Here is a 15,261-nt window from a genome sequence, read left to right as displayed (position 1 = left end):
ACAACAGGCCTACAAGCCCTCAGTCCAGCCTCTCTCAGCCTATTGCGGACAGTCTGAGCACTGATGGAGGGATTGTGTATCTCGGCAGTTGTTGTTGCAATCCTATACCTGTCCCGCAGGTGTGATGTTTGGATGTACCGATCCTGTGCAGGTGTTGTTACATGTGGTCTGTCACTGCGAGGACGATCAGCTGTCCGTCCTGTCTCCCTGTTGTTCTGTCTTAGGTATCTCACAGTACGGACATTGCAATTTATTGCCCTGGCCACATCTGCAGTCCTCATGCCTCCTTGCAGCATGCCTAAGTTCAGATGAGCAGGGACCTTGGGCATCTTTCTTTTGGTGTTTTTCAGAGTCAGTAGAAAGGCCTCTTTAGTGTCCTAAGTTTTCATAACTGTGACCTTAATTGCCTACCGTCTGTAAGCTGTTTGTGTCTTAACCATTCTACAGGTGCATGTTCATTAATTGTTTATGGTTCATTGAACAAGCATGGTAAACAGTGTTTAAACCCTTTTACAATGAAGATCTGTGAAGTTATTTGGATTTTTACAAATTATCTTTGAAAGACAGGGTCCTGAAAAAGGAATGTTTATTTTTTTGCTGAGTTTAGTAGCCGTTTGGTATCAAGGATAAAACAAGAACAGTGTGCTATGATCCTGAGTTCAAAATTTGAAGAGCACATTTCACAAGTGCAACATTGCCCTCTATAGGTAGAGTTAACACAAACACTCAATCAAAAACCTTTTATTTATCAACCATTTCATTGAGTTGTGCTATATACAGGCCAACTGTGCCCAGATGGACAACACACCACCAAACAGTTTTAAATCAAATATACTTTATTAACCAACAACTATTTCTAAAACAAACAAACGCATTCCAAACTGGGTCCCAATTGCTTATTTTTGAAATGTCAGTAATATGCCTCAAGAGGAAATTAACAAGCTACATATTTTCAAATAATACAATGGGTTAACAAAGAACTTAGTCACAGGAAATGCTTACATAAAGAAACAAACATTTCAAAGTTCAGTCGTCTCTCTCCGAGCTGTCACCTCGACGAGGACTCCTCGAGGTAGAGTGGCTGAAAGAGAGAAAAAGAGAAATGAGTTTTCCCTCTTCATTTATTTGCTGTGCATTAAACCCAAATTAAAGTCATTACCTCAGCTGGGAGGAAAAACACACCTTCGTTTTTGAGGTGAATCTTTAGATTTTGAACAGTTGGGATTTAAAATATAATTTTAATTTTAGACCTCATTCTTAAGACTTCGACAATGGCAACTGGTAGCAAGCAAAGTATTTAAGGACCATGCATTTAATATAAGTTTGTCATGCAAATGTATTATTTTGGTGAATTTAAAGAATACAATTCAAATAACCTTTTAATACATATTTCACACAATGAACTGAAAGATGTGAATGTAATTGTTGATTTATTGCTGAGTCTACCTTTCATTTGTAATGCTTAAGTAGCCTGACTTAATGAACCATCATGCATCTACACCGTTTAAACTGTATGGATAGACAACATTTTCATTGTCTCGTTTTGCTGCTTATCATGCATTGTCAAACTGTTCCATAGCTCGTTTAGAGAGGAGAATGGTGGGAAGAAAATTGGGGTCAGACTCAATACTTCTGCATACCTCCTCGTGGGGGAACCAGACCTGAAGAAGTAAACATACAAGGCATTCAGATTCTTTAGATTTAAAGTGTCCCTTTTTCGTGCAAGTCATTTATTTATTTATCTCCACCTTAAGATCACTTCTGTTACTTTTCCTGCAGTATGAACATTCAAAAGCTACATGGAATCGGATATTTCAAGACATATTTCAAACCACCTTCAATCTGATTGCTGGCCATGTGACTTGTCTGAATGGTCAAATCTGATTTATTTGCACTCAAGCTACTCTGTTGACAGTTTGACAAGAACATGACATTGTAGCTAACTGGCTTGTTAATCGTTTGGAAACAAATTAGTGAATGTGCTAGAAAGCTAAACCTCTACCTAACTAGCTAGTTGACTGCTGTGGCTAGTCAGCTTTGAAAGTTGGATCATCTTATCATTTGAGGCTTGATCTTACACTATGATTTTGAACATAAAAAGCAACTGGGAAATGTCCATGGCAGGCAAAGTTGTCACCTTAGTTTTCTACAAAGTGATGGGAAGCACGAGCACCACCAATCAGCCTACACCACCGTGCACACACCCGTTGTTACTATGACAACCAGTGTAACCATGACAGCAAACAACTGCTGTCTGTACACACACACACACACAAATGTACTTTTATTTAACCAGGCAAGTCAGTTAAGAACAAATTCTTATATACAATGACGGCCTACCAAAAGGTCTCCTGTGAGGGCGGGGACTGGGATTACAAAATAAAATACAGGACAAAACACACATCACGACAAGAGAGACACCACAACACTACATAAAGAGAGACCTAAAACAACAACATAGCATGGCAGCAACACATGACAACACAGCATGGTAGTAACACAACATGACAACAACAAGGTAGCAACAACATGGTAGCAGCACAAAACATAGTACAAACATTATTGGGTACATACAACAGCACAAAGGGCAAGTAAGATGTGGTCACAAGTACGACAGTCACTACTACAAAACGCATTTGAGAAACAAAACTGATTTGAGCATTAAGGTCTGCAGTGTGGACAAGGCTTCAGCCCTCACTTCAACTCAATGCACAGAGAGCCGAGTATCTGCGGGGTTTCGCTCTTCCCTTGTATTAGATTGATGAAATAAATCACTAATTACACTGAACAAAAATATAAATCAATATGCATCAATTTCAAAGACTTTACTGAGTTACATCCATATAAGAAAATCAGTCAATTTAAATAAACTCATTCTGCCAAAAATCTATGGATTTCATATGGGAATATAGATATGCATCACTTGGTCACAGATATCTTTTAAAAAATTAAAAGGTGGCCTGTGGAATATTGTCACACACCTCTTCAATGGCTGTGCAAAGTTGCTGGATATTGGCGGGAACTGGAACGCGCTGTTGTACATGTCGATCCAGAGAATCCCAAACACGTGGCCATGCATTATCATACTGAAATATGAGGTAATGGTGGAGGATGAATTGCACGACAATGGGCCTCAGGATCTCGTCACGGTATCTCTGTGTATTCAAATTGCCAACAATAAAATGCAATTGTGTCCCTAGCCCCAGATACCCCTTAATGTACAGGACTACCTTCATAGATCTACTGCACTGGATCCAAGGTTCAAGTCCCTGTCTCACCTAGACCCTGCCCTACACCGGAGGACATACAGTGATCTCACCACTGAGATTGTGGTCACTGAAGAGGCAAAAATCAAAATAAGGGTGAATTACTTAAACAATAAATATACTGCAGTCTAATCTTAGTCTATGATATTGCTATTAGAATCATCCATTTTTTATTTGGAATAATAATGGCTTTTATTAAATGTTATTGCCACAATTATAGTTCTATGAAATACGAAAATAAATAATTAGTTTAATAGATCAAGTAATTTTCTCTGCAGGGTCAAGCCACAGAGCCGACAGGAGCAGACTCAGAGGCAACTCCTCCACAAAATAATTTGGCCATGAAGGAGCGTTTCAGGGAGACCTTTGCGAGCAAAGACACAGGCAAGATGTTTGCCAACACCATCAAAGAGGAGGCGGCATCCTACAATAGGCAAGTGGCATTCCAGTGGATGGTGATCCACTGGCATGGTGGAAAAGTCAGCCCTCACATTGCCATGAAGGCAAGGCCCTACAGTTCCTAGCGAGAGGGTGTTCTCCACAGCAGGGGACATAGTGACTGCAAAGAGGTCTACCCTCTCCCCAGACAATGTAGACATCTTTTTGAAAAATAATTTGAAGTTATAAGCTCAGGTCTGCTTTGCTTTAACTTTTTTTGATGATGTGGACACAGGCAATTTTTTCACTATTGTTCAGTTGGATTCGACATTTTGAACATTTGAGATGTTAAAGACATGATAGATTAGACGTATAGTATATTAAGGAGTGAGATCTGTAGAAAGACAGAGTGGCTTTGGAACGTGTTGGGGGACGGGAGGAGAGCACCGTGTTGATACAGGAAAGACAGATGGACATCTGTGGATTAGGTGAAGGATGGGGTTGAGTTCAGGAGGTGAGGTCAGATCCCCTTAAGGGGGGCAATACGGGTTTGGTATCCTGTTACACTTTTGGAGAGGATTGGCGAGAAGGAGGAACGTTTTAAGTGGGATGTATATAACTGTGATGGTGAGAAATGTCTTGCTTTCTGAATACAGCTGTACAGAACCTTTGGGAATAATTCAACTTGGTTAAGGTCCTTTAGTGTCCGTGAGTCATTTATTATCAAAAATAAGAACCTAACAAAAGGAAGAAGGTATCATGCCTGATATTGCACTTTAATTTATCAATTAAGTATTTAATATTTTATTTGAAGATCGTATTTAAACATTGAAAAGTTCCTTGCTTTAAGTGTTCGTTAAGTAAAATGAAAAGCAGAGTTATATTTGTCTCCCTTTTCTTTGCTGATCCAAAAAAAATGATCCGATCCGTTTAATCAGGTTCTTGATATGCCACATCTGTCAGGTGGATGGATTATCTTGGCAAACTATTAATGCTCACTAACAGGAATGTAAACAAATTTGTGCACATACATTTGAGAGAAATAAGCTTTTTGTGGAACATTTCTGGGATCTTTTATTTCAGCTCATGAAACATGGGACAAACAATTATGTTCATAATTTTGTTCAATGTAGTAAGGAACTCTCCTCACCTGGTTGTCTCTCTCTTCATTTAAAAGGGAAAACCCGCAGACACCATGCCCTCCATAGTGAGGGCATGATGTCAAACTCCATGAGTTTGACATCTGCTTTAGTCTCTTATTAAGTCAGTGACATAATATATCAAGGGGACAAATGTCTAAATTGTAATACCTGAAACGGTCAACACCAACACAAAATTGTATTTTGTTGGGGTAGTGACAATCTTTGGGGATTGACATAATGCAGCAGTTTAAGTAAATTACTCAATTTATGTAGCTGCATTGTTGACAACAGAAACGAAACGCTGATCAAAGCATTGAAATAGTTATATTTCTCACCTGGTCTTTGCACGAGAAAGTGACCTAGACCTTGATCTGGACTTTGACCGAGATCTAAAAAGAAATGAGGGGGAAAAGCATCAACACCCATCCTTTAATAAATAAGGGAACAATATGATTTTTTATTTAACCTTTATTTATTTATACACAATGTGGGATCTTTAAATAATGCAAGCAAGTCCATTTGTCTACAATTTACCTTGATCTCTTGGGGGTAAGGGCTCTCGATCTTCTAGGAGAACGAGAGCGGCGTGGAGAGAAGGATCTTGATCTAGAACATAGATATCAAAGCTGTTAGCCATTCCTGATCAACTACTCTATCATAATACCGTAACACATACAAATCTGTATATGTTTATGTATGTATGTATGTGGAGTTATGTATAGCATAAGTGTAATGACAATTTACTCTACACCGAGTGTACAAAACATTAGGAACACCATCTCTTTCCATGACAACCCAGGGCTCCCCAACCCCTGTTCCTGAAGAGCTACCGTCCTGTAGGTTTTCACTCCAATCCTAATCTAGCACACCTGATTCTAATAATTAGCTGTTTGAGCAGCTGAATCAGGTGAAAGCTATGATCCCTTATTGATGTCACTTGTTAAATCCACTTCAATCAGTGTAGAGATGGGGGGGGAGTCCACCACCCAAAGGACATCCAGAGAACTTGACACAACTGTGGGAAACATTGGAATCAACATGGGCCAGCATCCCTGTGGAACACTTGACACCTTGTGGACTCCCCGACGAATTGAGGCTGTTCTAAGGGCAAAAGGGGGTGCAACTGAATATTAGGAAAGTGTCCCTAATGTTTTGTACACTCAGTGTATATACAGTGCATTTGGAAAGTATTCAGACCCCTTCCAATTTTCCACATTTTGTTTTGTTACAGCCTTATTAAAAAAAAAAAAAATTAAACAAAACATTTTCCTCATCAATCTACACACAATACCCCATGATGGCAAAGCGAAAACAGGTATTTTCTATTTTTTGCAAAAATAATATATAAAAACCTATTTACATAAGTATTCAGACCCTTTGCTATGAGCCTCAAAATTGAGCTCAGGTAAATAAATAAAATCTAATTGTATTTGTCACATACACGTGTTTAGCAGATGTTATTGCAGGTGTAGCGAAATGCTAGCTCCAACAGTGCATTAATATCTAACAAATAATATCTAACACAGGGCTGCCCAACCCTCTTCCTGGATATCTACTGTCCTGTAGGTTTTCAGTCCAACCCTAATTTAGCATATCTGATTCAGCTAGTTAAGGTCTTGTTGAGCAACTAATAAGTAGAACCAGGCGTGTTAAATTACACGGAAGCCAAACCGGCTGCGCGTGTGCGCCATCGTGCATACATTTATTTTGTCCCCCCACACCACACGTTTTTCAGGGGGTATAACCAATGAGGAGATGGCACGTGGATACCTGCTTCTGTAAACCAATGAGGAGATGCACTGCAAGTCCTGCCTCTCCCAATCTGCGTCACAAATAAAACTGACTTCTATTTTAGCCCTTAGCAACGCAGACGCACGTTGCTGCGCCCGAGCAGCGTGGGTGCAATAATTGAATAATATAGATTTCTACATTTATTTTGCAACGCTCACACACGCGAGCAGTGTAATCAGGGTATTAAGGTTGGACGGAAAACCCACAGGATGGTAGATCTCCAGGAAGAGGGTTGGGCAGCCCTGATCTAACAATTTCACAACAATACACACAAATCTAAATGAAAGGAATGGAATTAAGAATATATAAATATTTGGGCGAGCAATGTCAGAGCGGTATGAAGATATAGTGGAATAGGATATAATACAGTATATACATGAGATGAGTAATGCAAAATATGTAAACATTATTAAAGTGACTAGTATTCCATTATTAAAGTGGACAGTGATGATTTAAGTCTATGTATAAAAGCAGCAGCCTCTAATGTGCTAGTGATGGCTATTTAACAGTCTGATGGCCTTGAGATAGAAGCTGTTTTTCAGTCTCTCGGTCCAGCTTTGATGCACCTGTACTGATCTCGCCTTCTGGATTATAGTGGGGTGAGCAGGCAGTGGCTCGGGTGGTTGCTGTCCTTGATGATATTTTTGTTCTTCCTGTGACATCGGGTGAGGTAGGTGTCCTGGAGGGCAGGTAGTTTGCCCCTGGTGATGCGTTGGGCAACCACACCACCCTCTGGAGAGCCCTGCAGTTGCGGGTGGTGCAGTTTCCGTACCAGGCGGTGATACAACCCGACAGGATGCTCTCAATTGTATATCTGTAAAAGTTTGTGAGGGTTTTAGGTGTAAAGCCACATTTCAACAGCCTCCTGAGGTTGAAGAGGCGCTGCTGCGCCTTGTTCACCACACTATCTGTGTGGAAATGGTGGACCATTTCAGTTCGTCAGTGATGTGTACACCGAGGAACTTGAAGCTTTCCACCTTAACTACTGCGGTCCCGTCGAGGTGGATGGGGGGGGGGTGCTCCCTCTGCTGAAGTCCACGATCAACTCCTTTGTTGAAATAACCTGTTTCCATTGATCAGTCTTGAGATGTTTCTACAACTTGATTCTGCAGCAGTGAAAGTCCCCAAGAACACAGTGGCCTCAATCATTTTTAAATGAAAGAAGTTTGGAACCACCAAACTCTTCTTAGAGCCGGCCGCCCAGCCAAACTGAGCAATCAGGGGAGAAGGGCCTTGGTCAGGGAGGTGACCAAGAACCGAATGGTTACTCTGACAATGCTCCAAAGTTTTGCTGTGGAGATGAAGGACAACCATCTCTGCAGCACTCCAATGAGGTCTTAATCCCTACGGGGAAGCAAGGTGGTGGCAGCATCATGCTGTGGGGATGTTGTTAATCGGCAGGGACTGGGAGACTAGTCAGGATGAAGGGAAAGATGAACCTTAAGACTGGGTCGAAGGTTCACCTTCCAACAGGACAATGACCCTAAGCACACAGCCAAGACAACGCAGGAGTGGCTACGGGACAAGTCTCTGAATGTCCTTGAGTGGCTCAGACAGAGGCACCACTTGAACATCTCTGGAGACCTGAAAATAGCTGTGCAGTGACGCTCCCCATCCAACCTGACAGAGCTTGAGAGGATCTGCAGAGAAGAATGTGAGAAACTCCACAAATACAGGTGGGCCAAGCTTGTAGCATCATAGCCAAGAAGACTCGAGGCTGTAATTGCTGTCAAAGGTGCTTCAACAAAGTACTGAGTAAAGGGTCTGAATACTTATGTAAATGTGATTTTATATATATATTTTTCTTTTACATTTGCAACATTTCTAAAAACCTGTTTTTCCTTTGAGGACCAAGAATAGACCCCTGAGGAACCATTGATGGTTGAGGAAGTTGGACAACAGCGCCTTTGGAACAAGAAAGGACAATGCATAAGAGCGCTCACCTCCTGCCACGGTCCCGGCTGCGAGAGCGAGAGTACCTCCTCCCACCGGACCTGGAGTGAGACCGGGACCTAAACCACATCCAAACGAGGGGGAGGGAGGGAAAGAAGGACAGTTCAGAGCAGGCCCTGCGAAGCCCCACATAAGACTGCCTTAGTCTGTTTTTATTTCTAACCTGACCACTGACAACAACAATCACCCTAAGCCCACTGACGCTCTGACACTCACTCAAATCAACACACAAAAAGGGGGGGGTTACATTAGATTTAACATTACACGTGCAATGATATTGGTAGTAGGAGTCACTATATAGACATAGCTGTTCATGGCGCTAACGTATCCTGCTTAAAGCAGGCCTTTCAGTTCTCTAGTAAAGAGTGGAAGAGAGGAATGTTATTGTCAAGTCATACATTACATTGGAGATAAAAACACATTAATTGGTACTTGAAATAAACCTTGCAAGATTGCCCGGTTGACCCACTTTGGACCAAGGTTCGAGCAGATCTAGGCGATCTAGAAGTATCTATCAGCCGACCTCTGCATCTAGTCGTGTTCTTCGATTTCTAACGATGATGGTCGTATTGACAGCCAAATCGCTTGATTGAGACTTGATAGATGCAAGGCGATTTTTCTAGACGGGACCATGGTCTACCAGGTTGTCCTCTTTACAAAACCCCAGGCCCAAATTGATAACCAGCCCTCTATGAAATCTTTAAGGTGCAGCTAGATGTGGCAGTTGCTTGAGAAGGGGAGGTCTGGCTGATCGATCAACCCCATGGTCATAGAAGGATCAAAAGTGTGGAATTTGCTAGATGCCTCATGAAATCGTTAAGGATCGTGACACTCTGAATCAAACGACGAAACCTGAAATGTTTTGACCAGGTGAGTTGTTAACAAAAAGATTCCCACATAACAGTTCAGAAGTATTTCCATATTTTAAAAGGGATTAAGTGACAAGTGGAGACAAAAGTAGCAACAACAACAGGTAGCCTAGACACAGGCAGTTTGTCAAGATTGTATAATAATCATCTTTACTTTTTTTTTAAATCTACATAAGACACTGAAAAATCAAGACAATGAAAAATAAGCAACAACTACCAAAATAAGAAAAAATACCAAAATCTGATGCATTGGTTAAGGAGGCATACCTGCTCCTCCTGCGTCGACTGTAGCGGTGGCAGTCGTAGGCATAGTGCCCCCGCTCACCACACTCATAGCACTTGTCGTTGGAGTCAAAGGGCCGGTTGGTGGGCGCACGCTCGTACCGAGATCGCCGCGGCATCCCTGTAGATAATTCAACTCGAACTCGAGATCCAGAAATTAACCTGAAAGGACAGTCAGTTCAACAGTAAGCAAATTGCACAATGGCATAGTTCACTTTAAAAAGAGGACATGACGAAACCCATCTAAAGCGTAACAAGCATTTAGGAACATGCCTAAAGTGTTTCATCTGGATAGCAGCAAATGCGTAACAAGATCATACCAGCTACCTGCTTTACTGTCTACTGATAGATGTCCCTAAACCAATAAAATGCTTCAATATTTGCAAAGAGCAAACTACATTATTGACTGGCAAACGTCAACAACACTGGTGCCCTCTGAGCCCTTTCAGCTTGTAGGTCTTGGAGAGTAGGCTAAACTTGGGGGCGAAGTCTGGAGTCTTGAGGTACCACTTACTTGCCGTCAAGGCCACGGACCGCATCTTCTGCATCCCGGGTGTCTTCAAACTCCACAAAGGCAAACCCTGGGGGGTTCCTAGCAATCCACACTGTTCTCAAGGGTCCGTAATACCCAAACGCCCGCTCTAGCTCTCCTTTCCCTGCACCAGTGCCCAGGTTACCGACGTAAACCTTAGCGTCTGCAAAGGAAAAATAGAAAGAGGTGCCACCACTGCTGCAACTCACTGATTCTGTTCCGAGAGGCATTTGATTTCCCACTCCCCTAAGCTCAGTATCAAAAGTAACTGCACAAATTGCATTGAAATGCGGTCCTCTCAAGGCATCCCATGTATTGAGGTCAGTGAACGATTAGCATAGAGTTGGCCTGAGGCAGTTCCTCATGCTATGGTCTAAAATTAATTATGTATCAGGCATATGAACATAATATTGTGTGCTTTTCCACATAACAATGAGCTGCGTGTAGTGATTTCCTGCAATTACGTATCACCTAAATCACACTTGAGCAAATATTTGAAGCCTGAAAATGTGATAAATTAGGCAAAGAATCAACCTTAAGCAGTTTAGCCTGAAGACCTGGCATTGACTTGCATTGAATTCCACGTCGGGCAGAAATATGCGTTTGGATCAGGAAAGTTCCCTCTCACGACCTCTACAAGCCAAAATATTGAATATTTTCGTGATATCCAAGAAACACTGTCCAACTGGCGACCGAAGTCAGCTTACAGCCACCCGGCCCGCCACAATGAGGAAAAGCTCAAAGGCCTAACCCGGACGTCGCTTGGATAATTGTGCGCTGCCTCATGGGTCTCCCGGTCACGGCCGGCTGTGACAACAGATTAAATGATATTTTTACTCACTTTACCGGTTGTCCATGTGGTTGGTCCTTTTGCAGGTAGGAATGTGAGCTATTATATCGACAGGAAGTATAATTACATAAACTTTTCACAGCCCTGGTAGTGTGTTCAGATTTAGATCACTTGAAGCATGTGCACAAGAGACGCATGCTCGTGCATGTGTTTACATGGTTCCGCGCATGCTTCAGGTGATAGAAATCTGAACGCACTACCAGCGCCTTAAAGTTCATTGAAGTATACTTTCCTGTGAATATGTCTCATATTCTTACAGACAACCTGTTAAGTCATTCAACATTCTGGCTTGTGAGAGGACATTTTTCAAACAAATGTATGGCATTAATCTCAGACTGTGAACCAGAGCTATCACAGTGCAGTTGAAACAAAGCGATCCCCGCCCCTGTTTTGTTAAAAAGCTGAGGGATGGGGCTGGAGAAATGTAACCAATCTCAAATCCATAGAGCAATGGATATAAAGAATGACCATCTATGATATCACATGTATAGTTTTAAACATGTTTTGAGGCTTTTACATCTAGTGCTTGTTAACATTTACATGGCTTGCAAACATTGGAGTAAAACATGCTTATATTTTGAGTTCTGATGGGGTACAACAGTTGAACTATGGTCATGAGGCATTTAAGCTGCAATAGGTTACTTTTTGTTATGGAAAATATATTTCACAGCGGTTTAGATGGTACAATGATTCTCTACACAATGACTGATTGTTTTGTCACAAACTGAAATTAAGTAAATTAATATAATTTTAGCAACAGGAAATTGCGGAGCGATCTGCATATTGCACCTTTAAATTCTTCAAGAATCAATGGGCACATTTCATTCATTTATAGGTCCACAAATGGATGTAGCAACTGCAGATTGCCCCCATTAAAACATTTCGATCAAAAATAGCTACTTAATAAAGCAATTGATTAGCAAATCGGGTGTGCTAGGAAAGCTAAATACGCTTAATGTGGCTAGCTAGTCAACCAAGCATGAGATTATCTTCACGTATACGGAGTTTGACGTCAATATATATTTTGTCTACTATTGAACATGCGTTCGGTTAGCCTTTTGTGCATTATTTTGTGATGTTAAAATCCGTTACGCTATTTAGTTTACCTCCTCCGAAACCGTGTCTTGACATGATTCAAGGCCCGCTTTTACAATCAATCTGCGCATGTGCGTGTCTAACACATTCTCCTGAGAGGACGGTCAGACAGGACGGCTCACAAAATGCACTCTTGCAATACAATAAAATGCTAAATCACTCTTATTTCATACCATGAACCACACAGTACAGTATTAGGTTGGTGAAGGTATTTCATTATTCGGTCCGGACCCTTTGGAATTGTATCACTGTTTACAACGACACATTTGACCGTCGGACATATTCAATCCAGCTAGCCAGCTCTAGCACCTGATTTGAAGATTGAAGTCCAGTGTAGGTTATTCTCGGTCAGTATATTGAAACAGTCATGGACATGTGGCGTCAACTGAAGCCACTGGAATGGTGTAGATAGGTCAACAAAGAGGTCAAAGTGACAGCAACATCATGGTTGGGTTAGGCTAGCTCGTTCCTGGCTCTGCCCACCTTGCTTGTTCGGTCCACTATGACTCATTGTTTCCATTTGATACTACGGGCTGTGGTCTATCTTGGTTTAGTTATACAAATCTGAGGCCTACAACATGTTGCTCCAGAGCCAGTACTGTTTTTCCTTCAGACAAGAATGCGTCAAAACTTTGTTCATTTGCGCAATGTCTCAAGTTCACATGTCCAAACTCACAAAAAAATGACATTTGGTAGCTGCTACCTATTTATGTGTAACTTTATGAGCTGGATTGCCTGTCTTCGCTAACGAGCGAATTGGTTTCGCTCGTTAGCATATTTAGCAAGCAGCCCCCATTGAAATTCGCTATTACTGCACATTTTGTTAGTATTCTGGTAATAGACGCCCAATGGAGTGTTTTTGTTTTTTTGGCGCAACCTTGTGTACCAAGCCGGTAATAGCGTATTATACCAATATGAAAATCTGGATACTCTCCAACCCTACCAACAATAGATGAGGAATCTCATCCTTACACATTGAGCTACATTGTGTGTTATAACTAAGTAGTCCTCCAGAGCACTACAACTTCACAGATGTTGGGGTCGATTTGGAATGGGCACTTGACACAGAGAAGAAGGGTTTTATGTAATGTCACAGCCAAATAAGTATAACACAGTGCGCTACAATGATAGGCCTCAACAGCAGTCATACTGGAGCTTAACGTTTTTCAAAGCATCTTACGTGGTTACTGTCATGAATGCCATAACCTTGTTTAAATATGATAAGATTGGGTTATTCTTGCCTCATTTAGCTAGAAAATCATTTTCATAAATGTGTTATACTTTGTGATATTCATATTCCCAGAACATTGTTACACTGCCTGTGTATGAAATCACATCCTCATGACATATCAGCTTATGTCTTATCTATTATTCTCTATTATTCACCTTTCTTATCACTACATACCCACCTACAATAAAACACAGGAATGAAGAGAGAAATGGTCCCGTAATAGTGTAGTTTATTGAATGGTGGAACTGTAGAGGGGGAGAAAGAGAAGGAGAGGGAGGGATAGATAGAGAGAAAGAAGGATAGGGAAGGGGATTCTCAAATGGGAAAAAGTCCATCCTCTCCTCCATTCCTGTCCTCTTCTACACTGTGACCATGAAACCAAAAATTGTTCACCATATGTAGGATGGTATCAATTCGGAGGAGTTTCCTCCTCTCCTCCATAGCCTAAGCACAGATGTATCCTCCCGGCAGTTAACACGAAAGTGTTTTAAAATCCACCACACCCCCTTTCAATCAGTTATTGTTTTCTCTGAGAAAAGCATGCCCATAGTTAGAAAATAATACACTACTTATCCCTCTATAAAATGTCTAGTGTAACCATCTAAATGTATTTTTACCACTTAACACATGTATTTTGGGATTACTCCATTGTAAATGTAATTTGCCTGATGACGTGCTAGTGGAGAGTCATTTCATTTAAGCATATTTGTTTCCAGGTTTCCTTTCCTCACCTCCTCTCCTTGATTACCTTTGAGCTTTTTCAAAAGGAGGGCGAGGAGAGAACGGAGGTGAGGACACGAGGAGTTGAACAAAACCAATGGAGATTCTCCCATTGAGGGACAGAGATACAGAGGAAAGGGCAAAGAGGGACAGTGAGGGATGAAGGGAGAGGCAGGTTGGCAGTCCTCTCTTTGCACTACAGATACAGGAGGCTTCATAGGCTCAGCTGGACCTGAAGGAAAGCACTCAGCCACTGTAGCCCTCCAAACAGCGACCTGTGTTAACCTCATTGCAATACTAACCCTTGCTTTGTGCACAGCGATATAGGGGGAACTTCTTATGTATTGTACTAAAGGAGTGTAACAGTATAACTTTAGTCCGTCCCCTCGGCCTCTGGTTCGAGCCCGGGTATGGGCCTCTGCACACATCAACAACAGTCACCCACGAAGCATCGTTACCCATCGCTCCACAAAAGAGGGACTGTTGATCTTAGCATACTGGATGAGGCACTTTTAGTTGACCCGACTGACTACAAGCCAAAAGATTAGTCTGTCACCCGCTCTTGGACAGTGCTGGACAGTATCCTGACTGTTACCATGATCCTTGGTCTTATTTCCCTTGGCGTGTGCACCCACTACGCACAAAGGCGCACACGTGCAATGGAAGACCTAATGAGATCTTATACTAGGATCACCTGTGGAACGGAAACGATCCCGATTTTCGGCAATAGATCCTGAAACGCCAACAGGGGGTCCATCCACAGCATCCCCAGTTTCCTCTCCCAAATTCACTAGCACAGCCCTGTAATGTCCCCAATGTAAGCTTTGCCATTCAGGGTGCCATTTTTCAAAGTGCCTTAAATAGCCACCTTCAAGTTGGATTGCCCTAGATATGACATTAGAGACAATGCCATGATAGAGTAATTTAGCCAAGACCTTGGACATATATAGAACATAGTCCAAATTAGATGAATAAGGTGTGGTAGCTATATTTTGTATATCTCTTGTTTATGTTTTTATTCATTTTGTTTCATTTCCTTTGACATTTAGGAAGTGATAGAGCCATAAACAAGTTCCCCATTCAACCACCAGTTAGAGCCACAACAGCGCTCATTTGGGGAAGAAATGTAATGACGTATTGACTGAGTGTGGT

At 41.7% G+C, this 15,261-nt stretch overlaps 1 protein-coding gene across 7 annotated transcripts; it reads right to left on the bottom strand.

Moving 5' to 3' along the window:
• Window positions 1–818: 818 nt before the first annotated feature.
• On the bottom strand, window positions 819–12,997 carry LOC110486080 (serine/arginine-rich splicing factor 7). 7 transcript variants are annotated; one of them, XR_016485883.1, is made up of 8 exons: window positions 10,196–12,997; window positions 9,667–9,843; window positions 8,974–9,382; window positions 8,521–8,589; window positions 5,321–5,392; window positions 5,122–5,175; window positions 1,641–1,661; window positions 819–1,081 (listed from the first exon to the last, which is right to left on the bottom strand). XR_016485883.1 is itself a non-coding variant. In XM_090196156.1 (8 exons), the coding sequence occupies exons 1-8, from the start codon at window positions 10,441–10,443 to the stop codon at window positions 1,027–1,029; spliced, it is 801 nt and encodes a 266-aa protein (XP_090052282.1). In that variant the 5' UTR covers window positions 10,444–12,997; the 3' UTR covers window positions 819–1,026. The 7 variants fall into 7 exon arrangements, 3 of the variants coding, with proteins under 3 accessions (XP_090052282.1, XP_090052283.1, XP_090052284.1); XM_090196156.1 differs by lacking the exon at window positions 8,974–9,382 and adding an exon at window positions 2,982–3,086; XR_016485882.1 differs by lacking the exon at window positions 1,641–1,661.
• Window positions 12,998–15,261: the final 2,264 nt, after the last annotated feature.

This window comes from Oncorhynchus mykiss, chromosome 13 (genome assembly GCF_057628025.1).
Source record: "Oncorhynchus mykiss isolate SJ-2025 chromosome 13, ASM5762802v1, whole genome shotgun sequence".
Taxonomy (NCBI): domain Eukaryota; kingdom Metazoa; phylum Chordata; class Actinopteri; order Salmoniformes; family Salmonidae; genus Oncorhynchus; species Oncorhynchus mykiss.
The sequence above is the reverse complement of the archived record's forward strand: the minus strand, read 5'-3'. Positions and strand labels throughout refer to the sequence as shown.